Source organism: Anolis carolinensis, chromosome 5 (assembly GCF_035594765.1).
Source record: "Anolis carolinensis isolate JA03-04 chromosome 5, rAnoCar3.1.pri, whole genome shotgun sequence".
Taxonomy (NCBI): Eukaryota; Metazoa; Chordata; class Lepidosauria; order Squamata; family Dactyloidae; genus Anolis; species Anolis carolinensis.
This window is the reverse complement of record NC_085845.1, coordinates 199,923,271-199,938,689: the sequence shown is the minus strand read 5'-3', so window position 1 is coordinate 199,938,689 and position 15,419 is coordinate 199,923,271. Positions and strand designations below refer to the sequence as shown.

Sequence of the window (15,419 nt, the reverse complement as noted above, 5' to 3'; positions counted from 1 at the left end):
ATTCAGGAGATTTCTTGCTGTTTCCAACTGATTTTACTGTTTAGCTGTCCTATTTTGTTTGGAAACAAAGGATGGCATAAATGTTTAAATAACAGAGGGGAAATCCCCTGGCTGTTGCTACCATTTTTGAATGCCATACAACCATTCAAAAAAGCCATAAGTGGTACCACAGAGGAAAGAGTAGAGGGGACCGATGCCTCTTTTAGGTTCTCCCGGGACAGACTAGGCTGTTGCTTTTCACCACTCTGTTCAGAAAAGGTGATGGTTCTTTTCTTTTTTTGTTAAGAGTTAAGGTATAGGACTCATACTGACTTGTGGGTCAATTTTTTTGACTAACATTTCAAGATTTATATATGCGTATATAGGACACTACACTTTGTCATCAGGATGGGACATTATGGTCACATCAGTGTTCCTCATAAGTAATGTTTCCCGATACTATAGTTAGCCAGTACATTTTCATTATTTGTATAACTTGTCCTGCTATCTATGAAGGAGGACAAGGAGGCTATAGGGGCACCAAAGCCTTCTGATAATCAGAACTCTTCCTCCATGCTTCAGAGAATCGAACAAGCATTGCCAGATGCTTTTATACCATGCTTCATAGCCATATGGACTAGCAACCTGGCTTTCATAATCAGGTTTGGGCAATATGTGGACCTCTTGATATGGCTTGACTGCGACTACTATGCAAAGGTGAACACTGACAGGTGTTGTAGTCCAGAAAGGTTTGGAGGACCCAGGCGTTGCCCACCTTTTAAAAAGGGAAGATAATGAACTTTAGGCTGAATTCTGTAAACCATCTCAATTTAAATGGTTTGACTGCACTTGTATAAACAGCTCAGAGTTTTGCAAACAAATCCAAAGTGTGGTCATTGGCAAAAACGGCTGTATGTATGCATCAATCTACATGCATAAAGGTTTAGTGACAAAAGGTTACCTTAGAAGCGGGTGAAAGATGATAGTGATATTTCGGGCTCCAGGCTTGCAGACAAACTTTGTTCCTCCGCCTTCTATCAAGTTGTCATCAGGTCCTCCTTGAAAAGGAAACAAACAGAAAATATGATGGTTTTCTGGCACTGCTCGTTTTCCCATGCACTGAACTGGCATCAACAAGATCATCTTTTGAAGTCAGATTTGGCTAGTCCATGGGGAACAACTTTTATTAATTTATTTGCAAGAGTATGCAGGTGTACTTCATGAGCCTGGAAAAGCCAACTGTCCAATTTAACAACTCTATTTAAGGTAACGGCAAAAGTTCTGGATGTGAAGAAAGATATGGAGTCTTCATTTAAGAGGCACTTCAATGGGTTCTGAGTTCATGCTAATTAACATCAGATACTCTACTTGTAATTTTGACATCTTCTATACCGCCAAAGACTTGAAACCTTTCCTGATCCAGGTGGACTACTATTGGTCTATACTCCTACAATAAATGTGAACTATTGTTAGTAAACATCATATTGTGGAATTTTCTTGGGATGCCACCTCCAGCAATATGTCATGAAGTTTTATACACAGAGAGGGACATTGTCCCCAGTATCTGGTAATCTATGAAGGATAATCTTGAGAACCAATGTGGTATAAGGGTTAGGACTCTAGAGAACAATGTTTGAATCTTTGCTTTATAAAAACAAAAAATCAGTGGGTGACTCTGTGGAAATTACATTCTCAATTTCAGAGCAAGAAAATAACAAAATCTTGTCAAGGAAAAACTGTCATAGGGTTTCTCAGGTAACTGTAAGTCAGAATGATCTGAAGACACACACAAACATACAACAACAACAACAACAACAACAACAACAACAACAACAACAACAACAACAAAACAACAGCCTTACTATAGATTATGCTGGTTTCACTGACCCACCATGGCCAAGATAACTTCATCAAGAAATCTTTAGTCTTTTATTAAGCTACCAGACACTACCATATCTTGAACAAGGAAGTTCCCCATGACCCAGCATGATGGACTACTTTGAACACAGGAATAGGTTGCTGGAGACTAGGGTTCAAATCCTTCTCGGCCATGGAAACTCACAGGGGGACCTTGTCCAGGCCTACGCTCTCAGCCACAGAAGAAAGAAAGGACAAAACCCCTCAGAGGAAATATTGGCAAGAAAACCCCGTGGTTGCTGTACGTTCGAGACTACTTGAAGGCGTACAACAATAACAACATTCATGGTGCATGAAGAAGTGCTTTCTTCAGTTTTTCGTGAATCTACAACCAACCAATCAAATCTGTTTGATATTGAGTTCTAGTTCTGAAAGAGTGGTCTAATAATTTCTTAGCTCCTTTCTTTGACTGATCCATAATTTTACAAACCCTTACCCTGACCCCCCCCCCCAATGCTTATTCTTTGACCCTTTGATTGATTTGATTTCTCTTCATCTGAATGAACTTTTTCCACCTCTTTGATATCTTTTTTTTAAAAGATGAGCTGGAAGACAGCATTCCATTTGCAGCATGAGTAGCACAATCCAGGAATAAAAGCCACAGTAGTGATGCTCCAGGTCTTCCACATTTCATCTGCCAGTGGATGAAGAGGAAAAAGAGACAGACTCAGACCCAGAGAAATGTCAGGAAGAGGAGAAGTAATCCCCACACATCTTCAAGTGTTGAAATGATGGACTGAACAAGCTTATATTTCTTGTGTGTTCTGATCTATTTAATAACTTTAATAAGCCGGTTTGGCCTTTGCATAAAAACATGAATGAATAAAAGTAGCAACCCTATTGAACGTCATGAGGTTTTTATCAAAATTATTTTCTGTTTTCCCTGAAGCCTTCCAGGTGTCTGAAAGAGTAACTGAATGAATATACGTATTAAACATTTTTGAAATGCAACTTAGTATGACAACTCTCCTAAATTAAGTTTTAAACTTTTACAACTATATTGTTTTCTTTACATTCATGCAAGCATGAGAACTGAAAATGTATGGAATGTGTGATGTGGAAAAACCTTAGCCACTTTTACTGAAAGGTGTTCATCTCTGCCTGACAAAATGAAAGACTCATCCAAGCCATGTCTCAGTCACATAAAGACTTGAAGGGTACATTTAGACTAATGGGAAAATCCAGGCTTTTTGTTCTTTCTGATTTTATAATAAGTTGAAATGAACTGACCTGGGAGCAGATATAAAAAGTCTCTAATCATAGCAGGAGCTGACAAATAATATTCTGGGATAAATAAAATTTGTATGGCTCTCTAAAACAAAATCAGAAAGAAATGGAACAAAATCTGAGACTTTCTGCCCTTTTCAAAAACAGTTTGAATGCTCCCTTAGCAAATACAGGGTGGAATTAAGTATAAGGGATGCTCTTGTTACAGTGAATCAACCTGCACTAATTAATATTCTGACAGAGATGAACTTTCGAGTGAGGAATTAAGCAATCTGTCTTATCTTCTCCAGCCATGCTATTCAGGGATCGGCTTTTGCAGAAAGAGCTTTCTGTTCTTCTCAGCTCCTGAGACTTTCAAATAATAATAAATGCTATCTGCAAATAGGATAATCAGTGCTCAATATAGGTCCTCGGGACCTTAAGATTGACTCTTTCTAGCCATTAACAGCCTGGTGCCTGATGCTGGGGCACAACCCTGCTCTTTCTCTGAGCCTGGACTGTGCACTGGGATGCTCTTCCCTCACTTCTGGAATTCCTAGTAGGAACAGGAACCAGAATTGGAAAGGATATTCACAATCCTTTGTTTCCAGATTAAGAAACTGGTTTCCTGACAGCTGGAAAAGCTCTTGAGGGAAAAATATTAAGAACCATTAAGACTTTTGCAGTTTTTCCTTGTTCTCTAATATTTAAATGTCCCAAAATGTTGTGGTGGAAGTGTTTAGTGGAGAAATGCATAAATGATGTGAAGTCATTTCTGGATTCAGAACACCAGATTCCTATAAAGCCAGTGGTTTTTATTATCATCCATTCTGCAGGCTTGCGGAATATGCCTGTTTTACATAGTGAATGCAAAGCATTTGTGAAAAAACCCTACCAATCATAGTAAGATTAAAGCATCAAATGATAATCAAGAGAACAGAAAGCTGCCACAAAGAAAATGTTGGTAGAATGACAAGTCAGGAAAATATGCATTAAAACACCCTTGGGAAAAGTCACATTGGGAGAAGGAAGGAAATGGCAAAAGGAGAAGAGCTCTCACCAGAGTTACGAGTTGGGTCGATACAGGGAATGCTGTGGATGTAGCGTACCTGGATTTCAGTAAGGCCTTCGACAAAGTCCCCCACGACCTTCTGGCAAACAAACTAGTAAAATGTGGGCTAGACAAAACTACGGTTAGGTGGATCTGTAATTGGCTAAGCGAACGAACCCAAAGGGTGCTCACCAATGCGTCGTCTTCATCATGGAAAGAAGTGACAAGTGGAGTGCCGCAGGGCTCCGTCCTGGGCCCGGTTCTGTTCAACATCTTTATTAACGACTTAGACGAAGGGTTCGAAGGCACGATCATCAAGTTTGCAGACGACACCAAACTGGGAGGGATAGCTAACACTCCAGAAGACAGGAGCAGAATTCAAAACGATCTTGACAGACTAGAGAGATGGGCCGAAACTAACAAAATGAAGTTCAACAGGGACAAATGCAAGATACTTCACTTCGGCAGAAAAAATGGAAATCAAAGATACAGAATGGGGGACGCCTGGCTTGACAGCAGTGTGTGCGAAAAAGACCTTGGAGTCCTCGTGGACAACAAGTTAAACATGAGCCAACAATGTGATGCGGCTGCTAAAAAAGCCAATGGGATTCTGGCCTGCATCAATAGGGGAATAGCGTCTAGATCTAGGGAAGTTATGCTCCCCCTCTATTCTGCCTTGGTCAGACCACACCTGGAATACTGTGTCCAATTTTGGGCACCACAGTTGAAGGGAGATGTTGACAAGCTGGAAAGCGTCCAGAGGAGGGCGACTAAAATGATTAAGGGTCTGGAGAACAAGCCCTATGAGGAGCGGCTTAAAGAGCTGGGCATGTTTAGCCTGCAGAAGAGAAGGCTGAGAGGAGACATGATAGCCATGTACAAATACGTGAAGGGAAGTCATAGGGAGGAGGGAGCAAGCTTGTTTTCTGCTGCCCTGCAGACTAGGACGCGGAACAATGGCTTCAAACTACAGGAAAGGAGATTCCACCTGAACATCAGGAAGAACTTCCTCACTGTGAGAGCTGTTCGACAGTGGAACTCTCTCCCCGGGGCCGTGGTGGAGGCTCCTTCTTTGGAGGCTTTTAAGCAGAGGCTGGATGGCCATCTGTCGGGGGTGCTTTGAATGCGATTTCCTGCTTCTTAGCAGGGGGTTGGACTGGATGGCCCATGTGGTCTCTTCCAACTCTACTATTCTATGATTCTATGATTCTATGATTCCAGGAAGAGCATTCCAGAGTGGAAGCCACCAAAGGAAAGACCCTGTTCCTTGTAATTGTCCCTCCTTTAAACATACAAATTGTGAAATCTGGAACAAGTCCTCAGCATAGGAACAGGAATGCGGAGAAGTTTCTGTTTGCTAAGTGGATCTGCAATACAGTTACGCTTAATTTTCTTAGCACTTCCACCTGGTGTTCTGATTCTAATGTATAAAGCTTTGGCTCACTGATTTAGAATAGAGAAGCCTGGGTTGACTTTACAATTCATTGGATGAAGAAAGAACATATTTTCTAGCATTCATTGACTTGGCTGAAGAAGTAGTACCTCTAGATCCCAAACTTAGTTTGGATCCATGGCCAAGAAATGAATTAATCCTAACTGTATTAATCAAAGTCATATGCACTGTTCTCAGGACTAAAACAGAGCAAAGAGAGAAATATTTACTATAAACCAACAAATATAGTTTTAAGCATTTCTTATCTGGAATTCCAAAATCTGAACTACAATGTTCCCTCACTTATCGCAGGGGTTAGGTTCCAGGACCACCCGCAATAAGTGAAAATCCGTGAAGTAGGGACACTATATTTATTTTAATAGTTATACATTATTTTAGTAGTTATACACTATTTTAAGTCTTTATCAACCAATTGTGTATTGATAAATCGCCTCCGTCTCCTCCCGTTGCTGCTTCGGCTCCTTTTCTCTCCCTTTGGCTTCTCCTTCCTCCCTTCCTTAGGCTGTAAATTGTAATTTTTTATGATTTATAATAGCCTTTTAGAGTTTATTGAAAAACCGCAAAACAGCGAATCCGCGAAAAGTGAACCACAAAGTAGTGAGGGAACACTGTACTCCAAAATCCAAACTGTCCACATGGCTAACTGAGAAAGTGAAATCTTTGCCTCCTTGGTGGTTCAATATACCCAAACTTTGTTTCATGTACAAAGTTATATATATACAGTATATTTAAAATCTATAAGATTATATGTTTAAGGAGCATATGAAACATAAATGCATTCAGTGTGTAAATTTGGTTCCCATCTCTAAGATAACTCATTATGTACCTATATACAAACAAAAGCATTACAAAATACCCAAAATCCCAAAACAATTCTTGTCCCAAGCATTGTGTCTGAATTTTTGTAATATAAGTAGACTTTTTATTTGGATTTATACACATGGCTTATTTCTGAGACATTTTGACCATGACGGCAGTCAGGGCAATACAAGGTGGCTGCAAAAGAAGGCTCTATAATCGTCACCTAAAAGAGAAACATTTTCATTATTCAGAATTCCAGGAACCCTGGCTTTTGTAGCCACCTCACCATTCCCAGAAATCTCTTTTGAATACCAACAGGTCTTGTATTTTTCATATCTTTATGGCCCACAGTGGGTTACGGCCGCCTTTTACAGCAAGCAAAAAAGCATTAAATGTTTTCCAGCTGCTGTATAAAAGAAAGAGTGCCAGCATGGTGATTTAATTTGTCTGGTAATAAACTAGAAGGGTTTCTTATTGAGGATAGGTTTTCTCTCTCTTCATCTTGCAGGAACAAGGCGCGCTGGAGATGAAGCCAAATGCATCACGAAGTTAAGATTAGCTCCACTTTGCTGATGCTCTCAGCCAAGTGTGCCTACCTGGATGCGGCCGTGAGTGGGAGTCGAGAGACGGGTCCATTAGCATGGCAGCTAAATGTTTCTGTAATGAAGCCTGAAATGTCAGCGCTCTCTTACGATCAAAAGTGTGGGAGATGAACAGGCCTTGCTAAGGAGGTATTTTAAAAAGAGTCAGAAGAGATGGAACGAAGACTTTGCAAGAGCCTGGCGCACATAGAAACACAATTTAATATTTCTAAAAGAAACTTAGTCCATGAGGGTCAGGTTTACTTATATTTATAGCCATCCTTCGCAAACTGAGTGTCCACGGGAAGACGATCAAGATGGTAAAAGGACTAGAAACGGATCCCATTGAGGAATAATTGAGGAGATGGATAGTCTACGGCTCAGTGTTTAGCCCATAGAAGAGTGAGAAGGGATAGGACAGGGGGTAGAAAACCTGCCATCTCTGAGAACCAACATGATGTAAGGATTTGAGTACTGGACTCCAGGAGACTAGAGTTCAAAGAGCCATTGGATGACCGTGCCAGGTCACATTCCCTAGCCTCAGAGGAAGGCAGTGGCAAACCTTTCCAAACTAAACTTGACAAGAAAACCCTGTGATAAAGTTGCTATAGTTCAGAAATGGATTAAAGGAACACAATGAGAAAATTCAACAGGAATAGAAGTCAAGCAGCCCTCTACATTGTTCTACTACAAATCCCAATAGCCACAGCTTAGTGTAGTCAATTATGAGGATTGCTGGAAGCTGGAGTAGAACAGCATCTGGAAGGCCACATGATTCTCAATCCTGAATTATAATAATAAATACCATAAAGCTGGAAATATGTAACAACCATTTGCACCATTCAAGTGTTCCAAGTGCTTTACACATATTCACGCTGTTCTTTATATACATTCACTCTGTAGTTCTTAAGCAACAATTCTGACAAAGCAGACCAAGATTTCCACTGAAAGCACGTTATTCAGCTAACTCCTTGCAAACAAAACCTTCCATTTGTATATGAATAAGTGAAAGCTGCAGAGAAATTGCATGCCTGGTTCCAGTTTGAAAACCTGCCCAAACTACTCCTTGTTCACATCTTGCTGGATTTTATCATCAGAGGAAATTTGTACTCCGTGGAAATTCTAAATATTTTAACACAAAAGGGAAGGGGAACGCTTGCAGCAGTTATTTAATGGTACCTAAGATAAAACAGTTCAACAACATTGTTAGCAGTGAAAAATCCAGAAGCTATTCCCTGACAATGTGCCAGGGCCATTAAAAGTGTAAATACACCTTCCTAGCCAAGGACCTGGAGAGTTCGGCTCCATGAACACCATTGCCAGCAATCAAGGGATAATAAATAAGGAACCTGGAAAAGCAGAACATATAAGGCTCTTCTTATTTGAGAATGCAACTCAGATTATGATAATTCCTAACATTATGGAAATATAAATGAAAAGGAGCAACCAAAAGGGATTTGGGGGACATCTGGTCATCTGGTTGGTTATAAGCAGGAATAGCTTATTCCAGCATGTTCAGAAAGCTTACCTCTTTCCAATCTTTCGAGATATACCGGAGGGACATTCTGCAAAAGGAAAAGAAATTGCAGATCACCTATAAACCCAGCTCATTTACAGCTGGGAAAACAAGGAAGAAAAATAGCTCTCCTTGGTGCTTGTTTTTATGAAGCCGTATTTTCAGAATGCTTTACTTTTATTATCTTTTAAGTGACATTTTTATTTGTGATCCGCCTTGACTGCCATGTGTTTGTCAGGAAAGAAGCTGAGAATTATAGCGACAATCAAGAATAAAGGTGCCATATATTAAACTTAGACATCCACTGCTTCTACCCAACATAAAACAGATGTGTTTTTTTCTTCTGTCAATATTTCCACTTGTTCTTTCACTGTGCTTCATATTTTGTTTTATTATGGAAAGCTATTAGGATTAAGTGATGCTAGATATATATTTTTTCAAAGACAAACAAAATAAATATTCTTGAGATGCTTCCTCCAAAGAAAGCCTCTCAATTGTCTTTGCACAGTCATTTTTGGGATTGACTAGAGTCACACCAAAGGAACCAGAGATTCTGAGATAATTTTTTGAGTTTTTTCCACTTTTATGACCCTAACCCCAGCAAATGTGGAAGGCCTACTGTAGATGTGTTTCTGGACATTAGTTCTTCAACAAAAAAATAATAATATTAAATGGAGAGGTGAGAGCTACCATTCTAGATCCTTCCTGGCTGACCAAACAGGCCAGAGGGGGACTGGCAGAGTTGGTGAAAGTGGTGATCAATGGTTCCTTGGAACAAGGCAAAGTTCCAACTTGCCTAAAGGAGGTAAGGTAAAAAAGGTAAAAGTTTCCCCTGACGTTAAGTCCAGTCATATCCGACTCTGGGGGTTGGTGCTCATCTCCACTTCTAAGCTGAAGAGCCGGTGTTGTCTGTAGACACCTCCAAGGTCATGTGGCCATTCGCATGACTGCATGGAGCACCATTACCTTCCTGCCGTAGTGATACCTATTGATCCTACTCACATTTGTATGTTTTCAAACTGCTAGGTTGGCAGAAGCTGGAGCTAACAGCGGGCGCTCGTTCTGCTCCCCGGATTCGAACCTGCGACCTTTCAGTCTGCAAGTTCAGCAGCTCAGTGCTTTAACGCACTGCACCACCGAATATAAGTTGTAAGACTTATATTTTAAAAGCCATCCCTGAACACCTCTATAATGGATAATTATTGGCCAGTGTCCAATCCCCCTTCTGCGTAAGGTCTTGGAACGAGTCATGACCTTCCAACTCTAGGAATTTCTGGATGATACAGATTATCTAGATCCATTCCAATCTGGTTTCAGGCCTGGCTACAGAACAGAGACAGCTTTGGTCAACAAAGACAGCTAGACAGAAGGAATGTGTCTCTTTTGGTTTCACAGAAAAATCCGTGAAACAGTGAATCCGTGGAACTGCAAACTGTGAGTTAGTGAGGGAACACTGTATGACCTTTAAAGCCCTAGACAATTCAGGTCCAAGTTATCTGGCTGAATGCATTCCCTTGTACAAATCTGCCCAGGCCCTGAGATCTTCAGGAGAGATCGTTCTCTTGGTCCCACCTCCATCTCAAGCTATGTTGGTGGAGATGAGAGAGTGGGCCTTCCTTCTTGGTGGCAAATGCCCCTCGACTCTAGAACTCCCTGCTTCCCAAGGAAGCCAAAAGAGCTCCTTCCCTGCTGTCCTTCCGGCAGCAGGCTAAAACTTTCTTATTCAGACAGGCTTTTAAAGATGGTTTTTAAGATCATCAGGGACTACTGTGATTTTATATGCTTTTATGGTTTTATCCCGCATTGTTTTAATATTAATGACATTTAATTCTGTTTTAATAGTTGTATATTTGTACATTTTAAGTTGTATTGTAACACTTTTAGTTGTGAGTCACTTTGAGACTCAGTATGGAGAGAAAAGGAGGAATAAATAAATAACATGAACCTTCCAATCCTTCACGAAACAACTTGAAGACTTAATTCAAAATACGCCCAGGGATGACTTTTTCTTTCACTAGCCTCAACTTTTTTTAGGATTTTCATTTTGGTGGTCAAACTTACAGATCTATGCTTCTTTTCTAAAACATGCTAAGGGTAGCAAGTTTGCTTGCCTTCACATTTTTTTCTTTGTTTTTCAGTTGATGTGTTCTCAATAAGGGATTCTGGAGGCAACTCCTGTTTACCTTGCCTGTTGTAGGGAGGCATATGCCACTTCAATACAATCAGCTGGAATAGAATCCTATTTATTCAAAGTTTTATTACTTCACTTACTGCAGAAACACTGCTGCCACCCCACAACAGAAATTACTGGTTTTCCAACCCTCCTTTGCCATTTTCCCGATATGGCTAAAAATCTTGCGACTAGATGATTGAAAAGCATGAAATGGGTAAAACTGGTATAAAATGAACTTTGTAAAAAGTAGCTTCTGGGTCAAAGTTTTTTTTTAACTGAGGCACTTGTTCTGTCTCCAAAGATGCCTCAGCAGACAATGTGCAGACAATGCCTTGACTCCAATATTACCGCTGCTCCCCAAAGCTGCAATCATCTGACATCCACCAAGACATGAATTCCAATATGCTACTTAATATTTCAAAACCTGATATATTAGTCACTCTCAGTCCACCGCAAAAAGGGAACATGTGGGAAGAGAAGCTGTAGTGTGCACTTTCATTTAGCAGGTTGTACAAAAGGTTGTGGTTCAATTTGTCTGTACTTCATCATTTGATCACAGCATCGAGCACAAATATATATATAATGCTTCTCTGTTTCACAATCTGTTTAAAATGTAAGCATCTCTTATAACTCAGGACTCAGCAGAAGGAGGTATGATTAATGTGTTTGTCATCTCTCATATATACTATTTAGGTTAGGCTCTCTTAAATCCCTATGTACACAAAATCTACACATATAGGAAAATGCTGTCATGTAGTAAGATTGGAGGATGAACCCTCCCTTCATGTGATGACCCATGGGCCTTGTAGTCCTGCTCAGGACATGGTAATTCCTGATGAAGATGAAAACTTGGGTTTTTTACCTTCCCAGTCTGAACTGGATTCCTCTCAGCCAGATCTTTCCCAGGCAGATCTGGGAACCTTGCACCTGCAAGAAAGTTGTCTCCCAGAAGTATGTCAAACAAGCCCAGAGCCTACTTCTCCCGTGTTCTTGCGCCGGGAGTTTTGTAAACAACAGAGAAGTTTGGATTCAGCTTCGCGCAGGAGTGCAAGAATTGCAGCTAAGAATGTAGCCAATTAAGACTGCTTCTCGTGAGAATCTTTAAGGAGTTTAACATCTGGTCTCAGAGTTTAGCTTTCGTTTCTGATTCCCAGAGAACTGCTTCGGTGGGAAAGTTAGACTCTATATAGGTGTTTTGCCCGCGTAGTAACTTCGCGGAGTCAATTCGTCAGCCTACGGAGCGAGTTGTGTCTGGACAGCGCGCTCCGGTTCAAGCCTCGCTCCTGCTCAAGTCTTGCCTTGCTATCCAGCCTTCGCCTTGCTTCCCAGCCTTTGTTTATCTACGGACTTTGCCTTGTTTCCCAGGATCAATCCTTGCCTTGTTCCACGGATTTATCAAGTTATTCCACGGACCTTGTTCTTGTTCTTAGTTACCTTGTTCCACGTTCAAGCCTTGTTTCAAGTATCAAGTTATTTCCTAGCCTCGCTCAAGTTTCATGGACTAAAGGACCTTGTCATCTCCCCTCACTTTGCTTGTCAAAGTGAGTGTTTCGGTTATTGGATTACAACTTTGGACCTTAATATTTCATATTGGACATTATTTCTTTGGACTAATTTTGACCTTTCCTGAAAGGTCTGCTTCTGGACTATCTTTTACATTTGCTTTTACTAACTTTATATATTTCCTTAATAAAGATATTAGATAGAATCTGGCCTCTGCGTATGGTTATTGGTGCTCTGTAGCCTGGGTCGTGACAGTTTGACTCCGCCACCCTAAGCACCAATTAACCTCGGCCAGAATGTCTACCGGAACCGTGCCCGGTGGGCAGCCACTGAGCTACACCATCAGCAAGGACGAAGTGGATCGCATCCGCGACAGACTCAACGCCCAGGATGGAGAAATAAAGGGCTTGCGGGAGCGCGGAATCCGCCTCCCGGCCATGGCGTTGCCTACCAAGTTTACTGGAGAAGCTTCTAAGGTTCATGTTTTCCGTCGCCAATGTCAAGCTTATCTAGAGGCCCGTGATGCCGAGTTTCCCCAAGAAGACATCAAAGTGGCGTGGGTTTACAGTCTTCTAGACGGGCCAGCGGCCAATTGGGCGACGGCACTGTTCGACCAAGCCTCTCCACACCTAAGATCAGCGCTACACTTCTTGGACCACCTCAAGGAGACTTGGGGAATCGAGGACAATTTGGAGGCAGCCGGTCACAAACTCCGTCGCCTTTTCCAAGGAGACAGACCTATGTCTCAGTATATAGCCGAGTTCCGAGTGCTGGCCCACAACACCGGCTGGAACGATGTAGCCCTCAGAGGACAATTCCGGGAGGGTCTCAACATTGAAATGCTGGAAGAAATCTCCAAGGTGGATCCTCCCCAGACCCTCGAGGCACTCATTGATCAATGTTTATGGGCTGAAGTCATGATTGCCAACAGGAAACAGTGGGTTCGAGGCCAGGGCAGTAGAGCCGGGGCAAAACCCCCCGCTCCCGCCAGCGTTCAGCCACGTCCAGTGTGGAGACCCCCACCGCCAACCCCATACCCCAGAGGAGGCGAGGAGGTGCCGATGCAGTTGGGCAATGTGCGTCCCAGACTAGATGCCGCCGAGAAGGCCCGTCGTCAACGCTTAAACCTCTGTTGGTACTGCGGGAACGGGGGCCACTTCGCCAGAGAGTGCCCAGCCAAAGGGAAGCCTGCCGCCCGTCTTGCGGCGGCGTCCTCCACGGAGACGAAGGCGTCTGAGCCGACTGGCACACAGCCGGCGGGGGAAGCCAACGACCGGGTGTAGAGAGGCTCGCCAACCCGGTCAAAAAATCCATTCAAGAGCCGCCAACCGGGGTCCTGTTCCTTCTCGTGGTCACATTATGGTCAGCAAAAAGGGGACCCGTCATGATCCACGCCATGATAGACTCTGGAGCTACCAACAATTTCATTGATAGAGAGTATGCCGACTCTCTGGGATTACAATATCATGATTTCAAGAATGCCCGTGTGGTGCAAGCCATAGACGGCCGCCCCCTCAAGACGGGCCCCGTAAGTCAGTGGTCGGAACCCACCAGGATGTGGATAAGGGAACATATGGAAGAGATTTCCTTCTTTGTTACCGAGGTTCCCCATTTCCCTGTGATTTTGGGAATTCCATGGCTGACTCTCCACGACCCTAACATCTCCTGGTCCAACAGAGAACTGCAGTTTGCTTCACCGTACTGCCAAAACCATTGCCTCGTAGCCAAGGTCTGCCATGCCACGGACACCGAGCCCATCATCACCTTGCCAAAGAAGTACTCCGAGTATTGGGATGTATTCAATGAGAAAGAAGCCGAAAAATTACCCCCACATAGACCTTATGACTGTGCCATTGACTTGGTGGAGGGGGCCCCGATCCCGCGAGGGCATCTCTACTCCCTGACTGAACCAGAGCAAGAAGCTCTCAGGGAATTCATAGAGACAAACCTTCGCAAGGGATTCATCAGACCCTCTCAATCCCCAGCCGCCTCCCCAGTGATGTTTGTGAAGAAGAAGTCAGGGGAACTACGCTTGGTGGTGGACTACAGAGCATTGAACAATATCACCAAGCGGAACAGCTATCCCCTGCCCTTAATCTCGGATCTACTGGATCGGCTTCGAGGAGCCAAGGTTTACACCAAGCTGGACCTTCGGGGGGCTTACAACTTAGTTCGCATCAGGGAAGGGGACGAGTGGAAGACCGCCTTCCAGACCAAATTCGGATTATTCGAGTCCCGAGTTATGAATTTCGGTTTATGCGGAGCTCCCGCAACGTTCCAGCATTTTGTCAATGACATTTTTCAGGACTATCTAGACAGGTTCTTGATAATCTACCTGGACGATTTTTTGGTGTTTTCTAGATCACAATCAGAACATGAGAACCACGTCAAAATGGTGTTACAACGATTGCGGGATCATGGACTTTATGCCAAGCTGGAAAAATGCGCCTTTGATCTACAAGAGGTAGATTTCCTTGGTTACCGCATCTCGCCTCTAGGGCTTTCCATGGATCCAGCCAAGGTTTCAGCAGTATTGGAATGGCGGGCGCCAACTAACAAGAAAGAGGTGCAGCGTTTCTTGGGGTTCGCGAACTATTACCGCAAGTTCATTCCAGATTTTGCCCGCTGGTCCGACCCCATCACTAGCTGCATCCGTGGAAAGCAGCCTTTCCGCTGGACTGATCAAGCAGAGAAAGGGTTCCAGCAACTAAAGAAACTATTCACCTCCCAGCCAATTCTACAGCACCCAAATCCTGGAACCCCTTTTGTTGTGCAAGCGGACGCCTCAGATGTGGCAATTGGGGCTGTACTCTTACAACCGGTGGGAGATCACCTCCATCCCTGTGCCTTTTACTCTCGTCAACTAACCACACCAGAGAGGAATTACACCATTTGGGAAAAAGAACTACTGGCCATAAAGGCAGCCTTTGAAACTTGGAGACATTGGCTAGAAGGGGCCAAATTTCCCATTGAAGTCCACACTGATCATCGTAATCTAGAACATCTAAGAACTGCCCGCAAACTAAATCAGAGGCAGCAACGTTGGGCTTTATTCTTCGAACGTTTCGACTTCCAGATTCATTATGTGACCCCAGCCCAGACCAAGCAAGCAGACGCCCTGTCACGTAAACCGGAATACGCTGCAGGACGCAAGGAGACCTTTGAATCCCAACTACTACAACCCGAGAACTTTGCCACGCTCACAGTGGGGAACACCAAATCCATTCCCATTGGTTCAA

General features: G+C 43.0%; 1 protein-coding gene across 3 annotated transcripts in view; it reads right to left on the bottom strand.

Annotated features, from left to right (window-relative positions):
• Window positions 1-15,419, bottom strand: part of exoc4 (exocyst complex component 4) — a 474,612-nt gene that overhangs the window by 200,579 nt on the left and 258,614 nt on the right. For all 3 annotated transcript variants that reach the window (XM_062981251.1, XM_062981249.1, XM_062981250.1), the window contains one exon: window positions 941-1,037. In XM_062981251.1, coding sequence (XP_062837321.1) covers window positions 941-1,037 — 97 coding nt within the window. The remainder of the gene's footprint in view (window positions 1-940; window positions 1,038-15,419) is intronic.